The sequence below is a fragment of the Rhinoraja longicauda genome, chromosome 9 (genome assembly GCF_053455715.1).
Source record: "Rhinoraja longicauda isolate Sanriku21f chromosome 9, sRhiLon1.1, whole genome shotgun sequence".
NCBI lineage: Eukaryota > Metazoa > Chordata > Chondrichthyes > Rajiformes > Arhynchobatidae > Rhinoraja > Rhinoraja longicauda.
Genome location: NC_135961.1, coordinates 49404127 through 49423250, shown reverse-complemented (window position 1 = coordinate 49423250; position 19124 = coordinate 49404127). Strand labels below are relative to the sequence as shown.

Sequence of the window (19124 nt, the reverse complement as noted above, 5' to 3'; positions counted from 1 at the left end):
ACAAACCCAGGTCTGCAAGCTGAATGGAGGTAGATGAGAAGTTGGAGGCAAATATTGTCGCCAAAGAGAGCAAGATTAGCAGCCAGCGCCAGCAGGTACACGCCAAAGAGAGAGGAAAGACATGCCAAAGAGAGAGGAAAGATGGGTTAAACTGCATTATTTCAACCCTGGAGCGACACAGGTAAGGCGGATGATATCAGGGCGTGGATTGGCTTGAAGAACTGAGATATTATAACCAGAACGGAAACATAGCTGATAAAAATTAAAATATATGCAATACAGCAAGCAGCACAAAGTGATGTGAAGATGGACCAGGTAAACAGATTTAGTAATCTTGCTTAAGGGGGAAGCATTATCAAGGGTACTGCGCTATTCTTCTAATTACACAGCAGAGACAGAGCTTAATATCCCATCCAGATAGTATCAACTCCACCAATCACCAATCACCAATTCATCAAACAATTCACCGGTTTCTACAAATGCACCATGGAAAGAATCCTAACTGGATGCATGACGGCTTGACCTGGCAGCTGCTCTCTCCCCAAGACTGCAAGAAATTACAGAAGTATGGACACACCCCAATCCATCACGCAAAGCAGACTCCCCATCCAGTGACTCCATCAGTCCGAAGAAGGGTACACGTGTACCAAGGTCACTCATTTCTTCTCTCCAGAGATGCTGCCTATCCCGCTGAGTGACTCTAGCATTTTGTCTATCTTCGCTGTAAACCAGCATCTGCAGTACAATGCAATACAATACAATATCTTTTATTGTCATTGTACAAGTACAACGAGATTGAGAATGTCACTTCCATATCGATGCTATCAAATATATAAATAAATCACGGCGAAAATGAAAACAACAAAAGGGGGGGGGAGAAGAAAAAAAAAGGGGGAACAAGGTAAAGTGCAAAAAAAGATTCATGCAGGGGTCAGTTGTGCCAGATGACTCTGGGGTCAGAGACAGATCATGGCTGGCTCTCTGCAGTTCCTTCCTCTACACCTCTCACTGCCTCAGGTAAGCAGTCAGCATAATCTAGGATCACTCACGACCTGGTCATCCTCTCTTCTCCCATCTCCCGCCGGGCAGAGATGCAAAAGCTTAAGAGCACGTTTCACCAGGTTCAAGCAGCCTCTTCCCTGCTGTTATCAGACTTTTGGATGCGCCTTTCCTATGTCAAGGAAATATTCCCGATTTTTCCACTCTTGCACTTTTTAAAATCTGCTCGTTCTCTGTAACTGAAGCACGATATTCTCCCCTCTGCCTCCTTTCTCTTTCGCACTACCTGTTTTATTCATGCTCGGTACGATTGCCCTCATAAATGGTATAATCTGCCCGGAAAGCACGCAAAACAAAGTACACGAGTCAATTAAAAAAACAATATTAACACCAATAACGAACTCTCATCAATTTTTAAATATAAAATTTTGCCACCGCTCTAATCTATAAAAGAGAGGAACCTGGAATTACTGGCAGTGCATTAAGATTATGGGCATCTGTAGTTAATATGGGTAATTTTTTCAAAGATAATTCAAAATATGTATATTTTAAGTCTTGGACTGGATGCAAGTGTGAGGGTTTTATCGGCAAAGGGAAGTAATTCAAGCCGTTCATTCCCACTCAGAATGAATAGTTTAATAGAGATGGATATTTATACAAATTATCTGTAATGAGCTCAAGCACAGCAAGCAGTTAAGCAAACATGCAGTAAAATCATAAATTGCTCAGAGTAGCCAGCCACTTGGTGATAATAATCAGAGAAATGAGAATAATGTTGTATCTAAAACTGTGTTGCACGCCTGCATTAAATGTTGTCATGTTACATAGAAACACGGAAACATGGAAAATAGGTGCAGGAGGAGGCCATTAGGCCCTTCGAGCCAGCACTGCCATTCATTGTGATCATGGCTGATCATCCACAATCAGTAACCCGTGCCTGCCTTCTTCCCATATCCGTTGATTCCACTCGCCCCTAGAGCTCTATCTAACTCTCTTTTAAATTCATCCAGTAATTTGGCCTCCACTGCCTTCTGTGGCAGAGAATTCCACAAATTCACAATTCTCTGGGTGAAAAAGTTTCTTCTCACCTCAGTTTTAAATGGCCTCCCCTTTATTCTTAGACTGTGGCCCCTGGTTCTGGACTCCCCCAACATTGGGAAAAAATTTCCTGCATCTAGCTTGTCCAGTCCTTTTAGAATTTTATATGTCTCTCTAAGATCCCCTCTCATTCTTCTAAACTCCAGTGAATAAAAGCCCAGTCTTTCCAATCTTTCCTCATATGACAGTCCCGCCAACCCAGGGATTAACCTTGTGGATCTATGCTGCACTGCCTCAATAGCAAGGACGTCCTTCCTCAAATTAGGAGACTACAACTGCACACAATACTCCAGATGTGGTCTCACCAGGGCCCTATACAACTGCAGAAGGACCTCTTTGCTCCTATGCTCAAATCCTCTCGTTATGAAGGCCAACATGCCATTAGCTTTCTTCACTGCCTGCTCTACCTGCACGCTTACTTTCAGTGACTGGTGTACAAGGAACCCAGGTCTCGCTGCACTTTCCCCTTACCTATTCTGACACCATTGAGATAATAATCTGCATCCTTGTTTTTGCCGCCAAAGTGGATAACCTCACATCTATCTACATTATACTGCATCTGCCATGCATTTGCCCACTCACTCAACCTGTCCAAGTCACCCTACAACCTCCTAACATCCTCTTTGCACTTCACACTGTCACCCAGCTGTGTGTCATCCGAAAATTTGCTCATGTTACTTCTAATTCCATCATCCAAATCATTAATATATATTGTAAATAGTTGCGGCTCCAGAACCGAGCCTTGCGGCACTCCTCACCATTGCCTGCCATTCTGACAAGGATCCGTTTATTCCTACTCTTTGCTTCCTGTCTGCCAACCAATTCTCTATCCATGTCAATAACCTACCCCCAATACCATGTGCTCTGATTTTGCTCACCAATCTCCCATGTGGGACCTTATCAAAGGCTTTCTGAAAGTCTAGATACACTCTACTGGCATTATTCATCCATTTTACTTGTCACATCCTCAACAAATTCCAGAGGATTAGTCAAGCAGGATTTCCTCTTCATAAATCCATGCTGACTTGACCCATCCTTTTACTGCTATCCAAATGTGCCTTTATTACCTCTTTAATAATTGACTCCAGTATCTTCCCCACCACCGATGTCAGGCTAACTGGTCTATAATTCCTCGTTTTCTCTCTCGCTCCTTTCTTGAAAAGTGGGATAAGATTAGCTACCCTCCAATCCACAGGAACTGATCAAGAATCAATCCGTTTCTGCCTTCAAGGGACCCACATTTGTCTTTACTAATCTTTTTCTCTTAACATACCTAAAGAAGCTTTTACTGTCCTTCTTTATATTCTTGGCCAGCCTCCCCTCGTACTTCATCTTTTCAGACCGTATTGCCCATTTTGTTACCTTCTGTTATCCTTTGAAAGTTTCCCAATCCTCTGGCTTCCCGCTACTCTTTGCTACGTTATACTTCTTTTCTTTTAGTTTTATTCCATCCCTAACTTCCCTTGTCAGCCATAGTTGCCTCTTACTCCCCTTAGAATCTTTCTTCCTCTTTGGAATGAAATGATCCTGCATCTTAATAGACAATAGACAATAGACAATAGGTGCAGGAGTAGGCCATTCAGCCCTTCGAGCCAGCACCGCCATTCAATGCGATCATGGCTGATCACTATCAATCAGTACCCCGTTCCTGCCTTCTCCCCATACCCCCTCACTCCGCTATCCTTAAGAGCTCTATCCAGCTCTCTCTTGAAAGCATCCAACGAACTGGCCTCCACTGCCTTCTGAGGCAGAGAATTCCACACCTTCACCACCCTCTGACTGAAAAAGTTCTTCCTCATCTCCGTTCTAAATGGCCTACCCCTTATTCTCAAACTGTGGCCCCTTGTTCTGGACTCCCCCAACATTGGGAACATGTTATCTGCCTCTAATGTGTCCAATCCCCTAATTATCTTATATGTTTCAATAAGATCCCCCCTCATCCTTCTAAATTCCAGTGTATACAAGCCCAATCGCTCCAGCCTTTCAACATACGACAGTCCCGCCATTCCGGGAATTAATCTAGTGAACCTACGCTGCACGCCCTCCATAGCAAGAATATCCTTCCTCAAATTTGGAGACCAAAACTGCACACAGTACTCCAGGTGCGGTCTCACCAGGGCCCGGTACAACTGTAGAAGGACATCTTTGCTCCTATACTCAACTCCTCTTGTTACGAAGGCCAACATTCCATTGGCTTTCTTCACTGCCTGCTGAACCTGCATGCTTCCTTTCATTGACTGATGCACTAGGACACCCAGATCTCGTTGAACTCCCCCTCCTCCTAACTTGACACCATTCAGATAATAATCTGCCTTTCTATTCTTACTTCCAAAGTGAATAACCTCGCACTTATCTACATTAAACTGCATCTGCCATGTATCCGCCCACTCACACAACCTGTCCAGGTCACCCTGCAGCCTTATTGCATCTTCCTCACAATTCACACTACCCCCCAACTTAGTATCATCTGCAAATTTGCTAATGGTACTTTTAATCCCTTCGTCTAAGTCATTAATGTATATCGTAAATAGCTGGGGTCCCAGCACCGAACCTTGCGGTACCCCACTGGTCACTGCCTGCCATTCCGAAAGGGACCCATTTATCCCCACTCTTTGCTTTCTGTCTGTTAACCAATTTTCTATCCATGTCAGTACCCTACCCCCAATACCATGTGCCCTAATTTTGCCCACTAATCTCCTATGTCTTCTAGATTATGTTCAGAAATTCCTGCCATTGATGTTCCACCGTTATTCCTGCTAGGATCCTTTTCCAGTCGACCTTGACCAGCTCCTCTCTCATGCTTTCATTGTCCCCTTTGTTCAACTGCAACACTGACACTTCTGATTTAACCTTCTCCCTCTCAAATTGCAGATTCAAACTAATCATATTATGGTCACTACCACCAAGTGGTTCCTTTACCTTGAGTTCCCTTATTAAATCTGGTTCATTGGACAACACTAAATCCAGAATTGCCTTCTCTCTGGTAGGCTCCAGTATAAGCTGCTCTCAGAATCCATCTCGGAGGCACTCAACAAACTCTTTCTTGGGGTCCAGAAGCAACCTGATTTTTCCAGTCTACCTGCATATTGAAATCCCCGATAACCACAGTGGCATTACCTTTGTTACATGGCAGTTTTAACTCCTACTGCAACTTACACCCTATATCAGGGCTACTGTTTGGGGGTCTGTAGATAACTCCCATTAGTGACCTTTTTACCTTTACAATTCCTCAACTCTATCCACAGTGACTCTATATCATCAGTCCCTATGTCACCCCTTGCAAGGGACTGGATTTCATCCCTTACCAACAGAGCTACCCCACCTCCTCTGCCCACCTGCCTGTCCTTTCTATCGGACGTATAACCCAGAATATTCAGTTCCCAGTCCCGATCCTCCTGCAGCCACGTCTCAGTAATCCCCATAATGTCATATCTACCAATTTCTAACTGAGCCTCAAGCTCATCCACTTTACTTCTTCTACTTTGCGCATTCATATATAATACTTTTAATCCATTACTCACCTCACCTTTTCCCTCAGGATGCTCCGGTTTCTTCCCACATCCCAAACAATTTTTGATTAGTTGAAGGGTACAGAAGAAAGATCCCGACTTAAAAGTCGCATATCCATGTTCTCCTGAGATGTGTAGGGAAGAACTGCAGATGCTGGTTTAAATCGAAGATATACACAAAATGTTGGAGTAACTCAGCGGGATAGGCAGCATCTCTGGAGAGAAGGAATGGGTGACGTTTCAGGTGAAGCCCTTTCTTCCAGAGATGTTGTCTGACCCACTGAATTATTCCGGATCGGAACCTTGTGTCTTCTTTGTAAACCAGCATTTGCAGTTCTTTGTGTCTACAATGGCTGATTACTTAAGTGATTTGTTTACGTTTAAGATATATTATTGTCACATGTACCAAGGTGTACTGAAAAGCTTTGTTTTGCAAGCTATCTAAACAGATCACATTAACCATATCTGGGTACAATTAGTTCAAACTCAAGTACGATAGATAGAGTAAAGGGGAAGATACAGAGAGCAGAATATAATTCTCAGCGTTTTGTGCATTGTAACACATCAGTTCCGTACACAAAGTCCAATGTCCTGAATGGAGTAGAAATGAACCAAACAGTAGAAACAAAGAACGGCAGATTCTAGTTAATACACAAAGTACTGGTGCAACTCAGCAGGTCAGGCAGCATCTCCGGAGAACATGGATGGGTGATGGGTGATAGACAATAGACAATAGACAATAGACAATAGATGCAGGAGTAGGCCATTTGGCCCTTCGAGCCAACACCGCCATTCACCGTGATCATGGCTGATCATCCACTATCAGTACCCCTTGACTCCGCTATTTTAAGAGCTCTATCTAACTCTCTCTTGAAAGCATCGCAGAGAGTTCCACAGCATCACAACTCTCTGAGTGAAAAAGTTTCAGTTTGAGACTCTTATTCAGACTGATTGCGGGAGGGGAAAGCTGGAGAACGGATGAGATGGGACAAAGAGTGGCAGGTAATATGTTGACACGTGGTGGGGGGGGGGGGAGGGTTGATAGGCAGAAGATTGGATCAAAGGCCAGAGATAAGAACGGTAGGTGTGAGACAGGTTTGAAGAGTTGCAGCTAGCGAAGCCAGGGCGAGGAAAGTAGCAGGGAGTGCGGGTGTTTAGAGGGGAGAAATAGGTGGGAGTCCAGGGAGTGGGAGTTAGTTAATGCTTACCTAAAATTGGATAATTCAATGTTCATACCATCAGGTACGACTAACCACCACCAACTCATTAACTTCCACCCTTCCCTCAAATTCACCTGGACTATCTCTGACACCTTTCTCCATTTTTATGTCTCTCTGTCTCCATCACAAGGGACAGACTATCGACTGACTTCTGCTATAAACCTAACAACTCCCACAGTTATTTGGACCACATTTCCTATCATCCTGCCTCTTATAAAGACGCTATTCCCTACTCTCAACTCCTCCATCTCCACTGGATCTGCTCCCAAGATGAGACTTTTCTTTCTCATGATTCGGGTCGGGACCCTTCTTCAGACTCTCTTCTTCAGAGAAGGGTCCCAAACCGAAACATCGCCCATCCTTTTTCCTCGAGAGACGCTGCCTGACCCGCTGAGTTACTCCAGCATTTTATGTCCATCTCCTGTCTATTGTGGCTGGGACATGGTTCAAATTCCACCACTAAAACATATGATTTAAAGAAAAGTCTTGTGTTGGTAACATTGATCATAAGATCATAAGTTCATAAATGATAGAATTAGGCAATTCGGCCCACCTTGATTGAATACTCCGCCATTCAATCATGGCTGATCTATCTCTCCCTCCAAACCCCATTCTCCTGCCTTCTCCCCATAACCCCTGACATCTGTACTGATCAAGAATCTATTTATCTCTGCCTTAAAAATATCCATTGACTTGGCCACCACAGCCTTCTGTGGCAATGAATTCCACAGATTCACCACCCTCTGGCAAAAGAAATTCCTCCTCATCTCCTTCCTAAAGGAACTTCCTTTAATTCTGAAGCTATGACCTCTCTGGTCCTGGACTTCCCCCACCAGTGGAAACATCCTCTCCACATCCACTCTATCCAGGCCTTTCACCATTCAGAAAGTTTCAATGAGGTCCCCCACTCATCCTTCTAAACTCCAGCGCGTAGAGGCCCAGTGCTGTCAAACGCTCATCATATGTAACCCACTCATTCCTGTGATAAAACTATCCTGTTTATTGGTGCCCTTCCATGTGTGATTCAGATTCAGCATTGTTGAAGCAGCATGCCACTAGGTTTAAAGGCCTGCTTTACCAGAGAGATCCACAGTCGGCGAACGCCTCTCCCACTCAAGAAAGGTGAGTTAAGGAGGTGACTGGTTCAACTACACCAGTGTGAAGGCAACAGCACCCACATTGAGGGCTTCTGCTTCTGTGAACCACTGACCCCTGCTGGAGGGTTGGAGATGTGCACGTTAGGTGGGAATGAAATGCAGGCAGGAAAGTGACGATGGGGACGGTGGAAAAAGTTGATTGAGGTGCATTGACCTACATGATTGAATATGTTGCTGGCACACAATACTGAGCTCATGCCCGGAAAGATGCCCCCTTGAATAGGATCTGGAAAAACATTGACAGAATGAGACTACAAGAGACAATGCGTTGTACAAAAGTGGTGAAAAGGCAGTGGGGGTAAATTGATTATTGAAGATTTAAAAATCATATCTAAATAGAAGCTATTTGGAAGTAAAAACATGTAGACAATGAACTTTTTAAAATAAATTAAATGATCAATATGCCTGCTGACACAAATTGACACGTTGAATGATATTATTTATTAATGGTTGTTTACATTGCATTGCAATTATGATACTTTAATATATATATATATATATGTGTATTATTTTAATCTCCCTGGGCACAATTAACTTTCAACTGAGGGCTTCCGCGGCTCCGGATCCACATTCCAGTTGGACTCCGTGTCGGATCTTGCACCCAGCCCTGCGAGCCCTATATTAAAAGTGGTCGAGGCAGCCGACTGAACATCTTTTGTTGCTTAATCCTTCTGAGTTGGCGGGGTCTGAGCGCAGGAGAAGCAGGCACCGGGCAGGGAAGGAAGAGTGCGTCTGAGGATACTCTCTCTCTCTCTCTCTCACTCTCTCTCTGTGTGTGTGTGTGCTTGCAGTGGAGTGAGTGAATGTGCAGACGGAGGTGGAGAGACAGTCCAGTCATTATTCCACATCAGTGAATTGAAAGCAACAGCAACGAGAGGAGGGGGAAAAGTATATATATTTTTGTATATATTGTTGCTGTGTTTCGCGGGTAAGTTGCAAACGCATTGATTTTTTTTCACCCCCTTTAAATAGCCAGGGTAAAGTTGCAACGGGACACACAGGGTCGTGCAGGGCAGGGTCGTGCAGGGTCGTGCAGGGCAGTGCAGGGCAGTGAGTTGCGGTTGCTTTGAGGGTTGTGTATGTATTTAGTTCTCCGTTGCGTTTTGATTCAGGGGGTGGATTTTATTTTTTTTATTTTTTTGTTGTTGTTGCACGCTGTTTGTCTTTCTGCATTTTGACGAATTTTTTTTCTCCCCCTTTTTCCTTCGCCCTCCCTCCTGATTGAAGAAGTAATGGCCGAGCGAATGATGATGAGCCACGGGCGATTCCCCGAAGGGCTCAACGGGTTGCCCGTCCGGCGGATGGCCATCAACCCCTATGCCCAGCACCAGCACTCTTACAGCGGCCTGATGAGCGAGCAGCACCCGGCCGTCGGCTCCTTGCTACATTACCCAGGCGGTAGCAACGTGAACTCCAGCAACGGGGGGGGGATGAGGCATCCGATGGTCCCCGGGGGGAGGCAGGCGCCAGTCGGGCACCTGGGCAGCGTCTCCCCGCAGAACATCAGGTACACCACTGGGCAACAGCAACAGCAACAGCATCAACAGCAGCAGCAGCAACAGCAACAACAGCAGCAGCAGCAGCAAGCGCCGCCGCCTAACCCAGCTCATCCCCAGTACATGGGTCCGCCTGTCCCAGGGAGCAGTCCAGCCGCACAGCTCGCTGCCAGTATGCACTTGCAAAAATTGACCAGTCAGTACTACGGCCACCAGCATCACTATAGCCTTACGGAGCTGCATCCCAACAGTGCAATGCAACAACAGCAGCAACAACAACAACAACAACAACAACAACAACAACAACAGCAGCAGCAGCAGCAGCATTACACAGAGATGAGGCATCACAGCCCCTCGATGCCACCAAGCCATCATATGTCTGCTGCGATACTGCCACCTAACGTTATAGACACGGATTTTATTGACGAGGAGGTGCTGATGTCCTTGGTGATCGAGTTGGGCTTGGACCGCATCAAGGAACTCCCCGAACTGTGGCTGGGACAGAACGAGTTCGACTTCATGACCGAGTTTGTTTGTAAACAGCAACCCAGCCGGGTGAGCTGTTGAAAAGGAAGAGGATGCGAGAAGATTTTAACAAAAAAAAAAAAGAGGGAGAGAGAAATGCAAAAAAAAAAAAAAAACTTGCCAGTGATCGAAAATATTCTATTTACATTCACACCAGAGAGGAAAAAAAAATCTTTTTTTTTTAAGTTGCTGTTTCTCCCGCAGAATGTCGGTGATTTTCACCATTTGTGTTTGATCACGGATTTCGCAGCACATGTAACCCGTTCTAGATGCAACTATTTATGTTGTTTCGTTTTAAATAGTTTGTTATAAATATTTCTCTTTGATTTTGAAACAAAAGAACCAAAACGATAGTTTGTAGACTGAGCCCCTGAAAAATCTGATCTTACCCCATCCATAATTTGAAAGGGGGGTGGGGGGATACAAGGGGTTTGTGGAGATATATCTGCTGGGATTTTTAAAAAGAGTTAGTTCACCTTTTTAAAAAAAATAAAATCACTGTGTTTCGTTTGAATGTTAAGTCTGCTGTGTGGATAAGAGGGTGTTTTTTTGTTGTTTGGAGGAGAGGGTGCATAATTTTTTCTAGAAAAACCTTGAATGCAGTTAAACCGATTTTTGTTTTGAAACGGCATTGATAAAGATCACGCAAAAAAAAAGCTGAAGGGATGTGTGATAGATGTACTGGTTTCATTGCTTTTCTGCAAAAAAAACCTAACTCGCAGTTTAGAGAGGAAAAAAAAATCCTGCCTCTTTTAAAAGAAAGTCCTGTAACTTTAATGACAATGGACTTTCACACAAAGACAACATTCCTCTGAGCTACGTTTCCCAGCCTCCTCCTAGTGAATGTTTGGACAGTGCAGGCTGGAATGTGCGCGTGTGTACATGTGTTCTTGAGTGTGGGGGTGAAAAACATTTCCCAAAAGTTTCTTTTTTTTTTTTAATACTTAATGTTTCTTTGTTTACTTGCCACTACAATGCTGATTTATAGTTTACAATGATATTCTGTATTGAAGCCATTAGGTGTGGGGGGTTGGGGAGAGAAAAAACATGGACAGTATTTTTTTACAAAACGTAAATATTGCAGAAAATGTGTGTGTTTTCTTAATTTATTATTCAATGCTTTGTTTATTTTGAGACGGTTATAAATAAAGACCCTGGAGATTATGGTAACTGTAAATGGTCCCGTCCTTTGTCAGAATCCCTGTCTTGAGGCCGTGAACAAAGCTTCAAGTGGACTGACATTCTGCATTGAGTTATTGAGCAACTTTTCTGCCGGGGCGAGTGGGGGAAGGGAGGAACAGCAAACAAGAGGATTGAAAGGGGCATACACAGTCAGGAGAATCGTGATTATAAACTCGCACGTTGCAGTCAAGCCATCCTCTCTCGTTGTTTTGTGTTTTGCAAGCTACCTCGTGTTTGGTAACTAACAACAATCGGAGGTGAAGAACGCATTAGCAATAAACTGTGTCCCTGATTTTGAATCTCCCCTGGTACACTGCTGTGGAGAAAGGGAGTCTCTTGCTCCACAGAGGCACAGTTCACTGCCACCTCCTTGTCTCGAGGTGGGATTCTTTCTCTGAATGGCTGTAGGGTTAAACCTCCCCACGTGGCTTTATTAGTATGCTCTGGGGGGGGGGGGGGGGGGGAGAAAACTCTTAACTGGTTACAGAACAATTTACCAACAGAACCAGCCTTGCTCTGTTTTTCTCCTTTTTTCCAAAGGGCACAGTGTGTTTGCGTTTCTACTGCTGCATGGCAGTGTTGTACGCTTGTGTTTAATCATATTTCCTTTCGGTATGTTCGTGTAACAACTACTAAGCTTTTTTTTAAATTTTCTAACGAGCATATGTGTGCATCTACCTCTCCCTGCCCTGCCTGTTTCTGATTCTGGTTTTAAAAGTTGCCAGCACAGCGAATTTCAGCATTCAGATTGAGTTGTCGGGGTATGTGCTGGAGAATTCTGTATTTAATATGTCAATGCGACATATCTCACCAACTTGTGATTGAGATGTGGAGGTGCATTTTGTTGGTTACAGTGGTCCCATCTTGAGTAAAGCGTTGGGGTACCACTTGGGTTTTTTTTTTGTTTTTACTGTGTGAATATTCAGCCCTTTGCGGCCGCATTTACGGTTTTTATTTGTACTTTTTTGATCGGTTAAATGAGTTTTTGTTCTTGAGAGATTTTACCCCATTGCTCTGCTGGGATGGAAAGGGAGGGAGACATTGAGGGTTGCGAAGGGCGGTCTCCACCACCAGCCACACCGACACAAGATGTTCAGTGCACGTGAACTGCTGTATGCTAAGCTTGGCCTGCACCAGACTGCCATTCTCACTCAGAACCTGGAGCCAGTGCTCTTCAGAGAACCAGAATGGGATTTCTCACTACCACACCTTGCCTGTCACTGAAGGGAGGGGAGAGGAGAGGAGAGGGAGGAGAGGATGAAGTACTAGACGTTAAACCCACAGAACATGAACCAGTACTGCACAGGAGCAGACCATTTAGTCCACGATGTCAGTACCGAACATGATGCGAAATGGAACTAATCTCTGCCAACGCGTGATCTATATCCCATCATTTTATGTACCCAACTAAAAACCTCAAAAGCCACTATCGTAACTGCTTCCATCATGACCTCTGGCAGTGCGTTCCTAACACCCACTGCTCTCTGAAAGAAAACTTGACCCACTTAGGGCAGCACAGTGGCACAGGGATAGAATTGCTTCCTTGCAGCGCCAGAGACCCGGGTTCGATCCCGACTGCTGTCCGTAAGGAGTTTGTACTGTTCGATCCCGGGTGCTGTCTACGGAGTTTGTACGTTCTCCCCATGACCTGCATGGGTTTTTGCTGAGATCTTCAGTTTCCTCCCTCATTCCAGGGATGTACAGGTTTCTAGGTTAATTGGCTTGGTATAAATGTAAATTGTCCCTAACGTGCGGGGATTGTTGGTCGGTGCGGACTCGGTGGGCCGAAGGGCCTGTTTCTGTGCGGTATCTCTAAACTAAGGTTTGTAGGTTAATTAGCTTTTGTAAATTGGCCCTAGGACGAGATGGTGCTAGTGTACAGGATGATCGCTGTTTGGCGTGGACTCGGTGGGCCAAAGGGTCTGTTTCCATGCCCTTCCTCTAAAATGAGTCAAACGCTTATCTTTTAAACATTTCCCCTCTGATTTTTATGACTCTGCCCACTCGTCTTCCATCCTGGGTGAAAATGGTTCTGATTGTCTACTCGATCCATGCCCTCAGCTACCTTTTGAACGGTGAACTCTTATAGACTTGTGTGTGGAGTTCTGGGGGATGGTAAATTCTGTTGATGGAGGGCGGGGATAAGGGAAGATTGCATGCATTCTATGCACCCCTTTCTCCACCCGCCTGTGCCTATGCAGACTGATCTGTTACGGTAGTCGTCACGTGGAGGAGAAATTAATCCTGTTGCTGCTGGAGGTTGTGCATCCACCCATTGATGGAGGTGTGGCTAGTTAAAGTCGGTGTGTCACTAGACTGTGGGGCTGGTTGACTGACGCCCCTGCAAAGTTGGAGTCTTGGGGGGGAAAAAAATAGATACGTGAGCTGTGGTCTTGCAGATTTACCCATACCAGGTTTGTATGTTTAGATCTGCCAATACACCAAGACTTCACGAAGGGTATAGTAATATCATTGGCTCATTAGCTATTGTCTATTGTCTCATCTGATCTTTCTCCAGCTTCACTTTCTTCCTTGTAGTCATACAGCACAGAAGCAGGCCCTTCGACCCAACTCATCCACACCAACCTAATTTGACCCTTATCCCTCTGAACTCGTCCAAATGTCTTTTAAAACTTGTAATTGTACCTCCCTCAACTACTTGAGGTGTAATAGTCGAGGGATATGGGGGGGGGGGTGTAGTCTCAAAACATTTTATTAGCCTTCCCATTTATTGCTCTACACACATGCTAACATATCTTGGATAATGCAGCATCTATGAACTCCATCTCAACATTGTTTTGCTTTGCTATCAAATTTCATAACCTCATATATGTAACATTATACTTTTGAGTTTGAGATACAGCACGGAAACAGGCCCTTCGGCCCATCGAGTCTGCGCTGACCAGAGATCCCCGCACACTAACGTTATCCTACACACACGAGGGGAAATTTACAATTATACCAAGCCAATTAACCTACAAACCCCTGTACTCTCTGGATTGTGGGAGGAAACTGGAGATCCAGGAGAAAATCCACTCAGGTCACAGGGAGAACATTCAAACTCCGTACAGACAACGCACCGGTAGTCAGGATCGAACCAATGTCTCTGGCGCTGTAAGGCAGCAACTCTACCGCTGCGCCACCGTGCTGCCCCAAACTTTTCTGCCAAACCTTTGCCCATTCACATAACTTACTGCTACCCCATGGTCGACTGGGTGGATTTGACTGGGTGAGGTGGGTTTCTGTTAAATCTTACATCAAGGGGTAAAATGAGTCCTGGCAACACTTATAAATCGTCTTTTCAATGTAACAAATATTTTCCTATAATAATGTAATTAAAAAGGAACTGCAGTTGTAGCTTTATAGCAAAGATTAACACAAAATGTTGGAGTAACACCCGGGTCAGGCAGCATCTCTGAGGGAAAAATGGATAGGTGATGGTTTGCATTGGGACCGTTCAGACTGATGATGATGAGGGGAAAAAACAGGACGCGAAGAAAAATCTGGGCCGACAACAGATGACCTCTGGCAAGGAGGTTCCCTGATAGGCTGACTGTTGGCTAGACAGGTGAGAGTCCAAGAGGGTACATAGTTGCAAACTAGTTAACTGACTTTTAGTTTTGGGGGAGGGGGATCGAGTGGACCTTGGCGGACTGAGCCCAATTGTTCAGGGACACTGTCGCTGAGTCTATGCTTTGGTCTCGCTGATCTACAGAAGCTCACGTCACGAACACCGGATGCAGTAGATGAGGTTAGAAGAGGTGCACGTGAACGTCTGTCTCACCTGGAAGGATTGCTGGTGTGTCTGGATGGGGGTGTGGGAGGAGGTATAAGGGCAGATATATCTCCTGGACTGACTCCCCTCTTGTGTTTTATGATGACTGTTGGCAGATCAATTTCCCTCCTGAGATAAATAAAATTCTATCGTATTGTATCGTGTAACACTAGCAATATCAAATATACAGACACTCCCCGACTTATGTTATAGGCTACTTACGTAAACTCGCACTTAGCTAAGTAATTCTGTACTCAGTCCCTAATGCAGTTGTAATGTCCGTAACACTGTATGATCAATCAGAAACAAGCTGGCTGAAGGCCACAGAAAGTGCTCCAACGGCACGAGTTGGTGATTCCAACATATGTAAGAGCTGACGTATGTGAAGGAGGTAGGTTACTTGAATGGCAGCGTAGACTTGATAGGCCAAATAGCCTAATTCTGCTCCTATCAATTATGACCTTATGTTGGACACTTAGCCGATGCAGCAGAGAAAATATTACTGAGCATTTCTCCTTCCGAGGCTGACTTCCTGAACATTTGCACTGTTTGTGTTGATTACCCCTTTACAGCTTCAGTCCTCTTGGTCTCAGAGGTGATCTCCACTGATCTATTGGGTGAGCTTGCATCTGAGAACTGGCGAACATCGTATGAAACCATGTGAGGATGTCTGCATGTCTTTGAAAATGTGGGAAGAAACCACCTGAAGGAAACCCATATTGAGAAGGTGCAAACCTCACCCAGATAGCACACGAGGTCAGGATCGTACCCGGGTCTCTGGCGCTGTGAGGGGTTGATAAACCCTCAGGACTAGATGAGATTAATCCCAGGTTACTATGGGAAGCAATAGGAGATAACTGGAGCCCTGGCAAGGATTGAGATGCTGTGCTAATTTTGTTACTTTATTTAAGAAGCGCAATAGGTGATTGGTGAGGAACTGCAGGTCGGTGAGCCTTACATCAGTTGTAAGCAAATCACTGGATAGCAAATCACTGGTGGAGGGAGGGTGGCGAACCTGGTTTGGCTATATGTGATTGATCCATGAACTGCCCCCTGTAATGGCCAACAGGCTGCTCAGTCCAGGCACAATTGAGGAAGGCAGTTGTACAACTCGCTGATGAGGCTGCACTTGGAATATTGTGCATTGTTTTGGTCAGCCTGTCGTAGGAAAAGTATTTTTCTGCTCCACTGAACTCATCTCCATATAGCTCGATGCTATCCCATCCCCCCCCCCTTGTCCGATCACTTCCCACCTACGTTCAAAACACCTCACACAGCCTTCAACTCTTTAATAACTTTCAGTTTCTAAACCCCCATTCACTCATCTTCACCATGGACGTCTAGTCCTTCCACAACTCCATCCCGCACCAGGACGGTCTCAAGGTCCCCCATTTCTTCCTTGAACAAAGACCGAGGACAGACTCCAAAAGGGTACAGGTTTGTAGGTTAACTGGCTTCGTATAATTGTAAATTGCCCCCAGTGTGTGTAGGATAGTGTTAGTGTGCGGGGATCGCTGGTCGGTGTGGACTCGGTGGGCCGAAGGGGCTGTTTCCGCGCTGAATTTCTAAAAAAAATAGATAATGTACATTGAGAAATCTTGTTAGATTGGCCTTGGTGAGCTGCTTTGACTACGTCCCTACTTTAAGACACTCCTTAAGTCCTCTCTCTCTCTGATCAATCCTTTGGTCATCTGCCCCAATACCCCCTTATACGGCTTGGTGTTAAATTGCAATTCCAAGTGCTTCTGTGAAGCACATTGCTCCATGTTGCCCTGTTAGGGGTGTAATACATGTTGTTGTGGTTTCTGTTGATGCACGGTCCAATTGGAACTGGGAACTATTAATAATCATAAACTTCAGTGCTCTATGGTGGGACGAGAAGCGAGTTGCCTATCGAAAATGCATAGAAAACAAGTTAGAAATGTTTCCCTGCTGAGTGTAAGTTCAAGACTTGTATGCCCCTACTAATTTCACAGGGAAACATTTTCCCTCCAGCACAGGCTTTGCTTTATTTGTTAGCTGTAAGCAATCTGGCCTTGCCCCTGCCCCTTAGTGCTGTGATCAACCTCTTTTGCTGGGTCCGTGTAACATCCAGCGAGTCAGGGGAAGCCTTGTGCGCAGTGTCAGGTTACATGTCGATGACCTGCTGGGGTCTCGAGTTGCCTCCCTTCCCCCACTTCAGACACTTGGCAACCTGGGCTCTGCAAAAAAACTTCACAAACCACTGCTCCTGTACAATGCCGCAACTCACTCTGTGCACAGAGTCCAAAACCAATAAATCGCCAACCTTGTAATCCAAGGCAAACCTGTCCCAGGCTCTCTCCCAGCGCTACGATTACTGTTCTTTCACTCTCTTCAAATTTAATTTGCCCATTTCAGAGGGCTGAACATATCCCATCATGCAGCTAGTGTGCTCCCGCTCAGCACAGGCCCCGTTCTGACCAGGCCACATTGCAGAGTCCACACCATGGGGCCAGCGGGGGTGGCACAGTGGCTCAGTGGTAGAGTTGCTGCCTTACAGCACCAGAGACTGGGGGTTCAATCCTGACTACGGGTGCTGTCTGTACGGAGTTTTTTTTAATGTCCTTCTCGTGACCATGTGGGTTTTCTCCAGGTGCTCCGGTTTCCTCCCACACTCCAAAGACGTACAGGTTTGGAGGTTAATTGGCTTCTGTAAGAATTGTAAATTGGCCCGAGTGTGTATTCGGATAGTGTTAGTGTATTGAGTGATCGCTGGTCGGCATGGACTCAGTGGGCCGAAGGGCCTGTTTCCACGTTGTATCTCTAAAGCCTAAAGCCTAATGCAGTATTTGGAGGTGGGGAGTTATGTAGACAGCAAGTCATCCTCTGTGGATCATAATGGTGGATGTGTTCAGTGATTCTTTCATTGAGGCCCACTCTGTAGATATGCATCTCAGTTGGGGCTGACATGTGCTCGAGTGGGAGCTCGAGTGGGAGCTTAGACCCAATAATTTCCACATTTAGAAGTAAAACGCTTCCCTCTAGGCCACACTAGGTAGTGACAACTGCTGGAGAACAGGACCACCCCAGATGGGTTACAACCTAAACAGAGCCCCCAGGAGGAGAGGTTTGTTTCAACATGGATGGGATATTAATGAGCCCAAAGCACTTTCTTCAAGAAGCCTTGATGGTATTTCCTTCTGACATGCTAACCAACAACTTGTACGTTCCCCCGTGACCGCGTGGATTTTCCACGAGATCTTCGGTTTCCACCCACACTCCAAAGACGTACAGGTTAATTGGTATAAATGGGTATAAATGTAAATTGTCCCTAGTGTGTGGGATAGCATTATTGTGTGGGATGCACTGGTCGATGCGGACTCGGTGGGCCGAAGGGCCTGTCTCCATGCTGTATCTCTAAACTAAACTAAAAGCCATTTCCAAAATGACTGTGAATCAAGTTGTAACAATATGCTTGGCACCATGGGAATGCAAATTGAGGATTGACCTAAAGATAATTAGGAGTTACTTGGCTCATCGACTTTAACCTCACCAGAATCACCACGCGTTCTGCCCAATATACTGTCCCAGTTCTTCCTGAACTGACTCCAAGGCATTTATTTTCCACACCCAACCCCAAAAGCCTTTGTGCATCCTCCACAGTTGGTGATTGTTCCTTTGGCTTCTCAGATCCTAAACGCTGGAATTCCAACTTCTCTCTCCTCCAATTTGGCTCATTGTCAACACGCTTTAAATGTGGAAGTTGTTATCCAGATGCAAAATACTCCAGATCCTGAAAAAACTGAAACATTAATTTTAATCTGCCCACAGTTGCTGCGTGACCTGCTGAATATTTCCAACACTTTAGACTTTAGACATTAGTTTAGTTTAAAAGTTGAAACTTGAGTTGAGGGTTGGATGTACAACTGTGGTTATTGTCTCCCGGATCTACCCCCTTTAATTTTTATAGTTGTATCTTTTTTTTAATCCACTTATTCTCTCTTCCCAATAGTTTATAGTTTTTTTTATTTTTTCCTTTCTTCTTTATTTTTTATTTTCTCTCTTTAAAAATTTAAAAATTGAAGCTATGTAAGAACTCTGTAACAAATGTGTCTTTTATTTCTATTTGTACATATGCTTTTCAAAAATAATTTTTTTTTTTTTTTTAAAAGACATTAGTTTAGTTTAGAGATACAGCAGGG

At 44.9% G+C, this 19124-nt stretch overlaps 1 protein-coding gene across 2 annotated transcripts; it reads left to right on the top strand.

Moving 5' to 3' along the window:
* Positions 1 to 8568: 8568 nt before the first annotated feature.
* cited2 (Cbp/p300-interacting transactivator, with Glu/Asp-rich carboxy-terminal domain, 2) lies at positions 8569 to 11168 on the top strand. Of its 2 annotated transcripts, none has more exons than XM_078405453.1 (2): positions 8569 to 8911; positions 9214 to 11168. In XM_078405453.1, the coding sequence occupies exon 2, from the start codon at positions 9216 to 9218 to the stop codon at positions 10044 to 10046; it is 831 nt and encodes a 276-aa protein (XP_078261579.1). In that variant the 5' UTR covers positions 8569 to 8911; positions 9214 to 9215; the 3' UTR covers positions 10047 to 11168. The 2 variants fall into 2 exon arrangements, with proteins under 2 accessions (XP_078261579.1, XP_078261578.1); XM_078405452.1 differs by having other exon boundaries at positions 8570 to 8911; positions 9211 to 11168.
* The last annotated feature ends 7956 nt before the right edge of the window (positions 11169 to 19124 follow it).

Bases quoted from the DNA above. Each gene is read 5' to 3' on its own strand.
- cited2 (XM_078405453.1), top strand. From the start codon at position 9,216: ATGGCCGAGCGAATGATGATGAGCCACGGGCGATTCCCCGAAGGGCTC.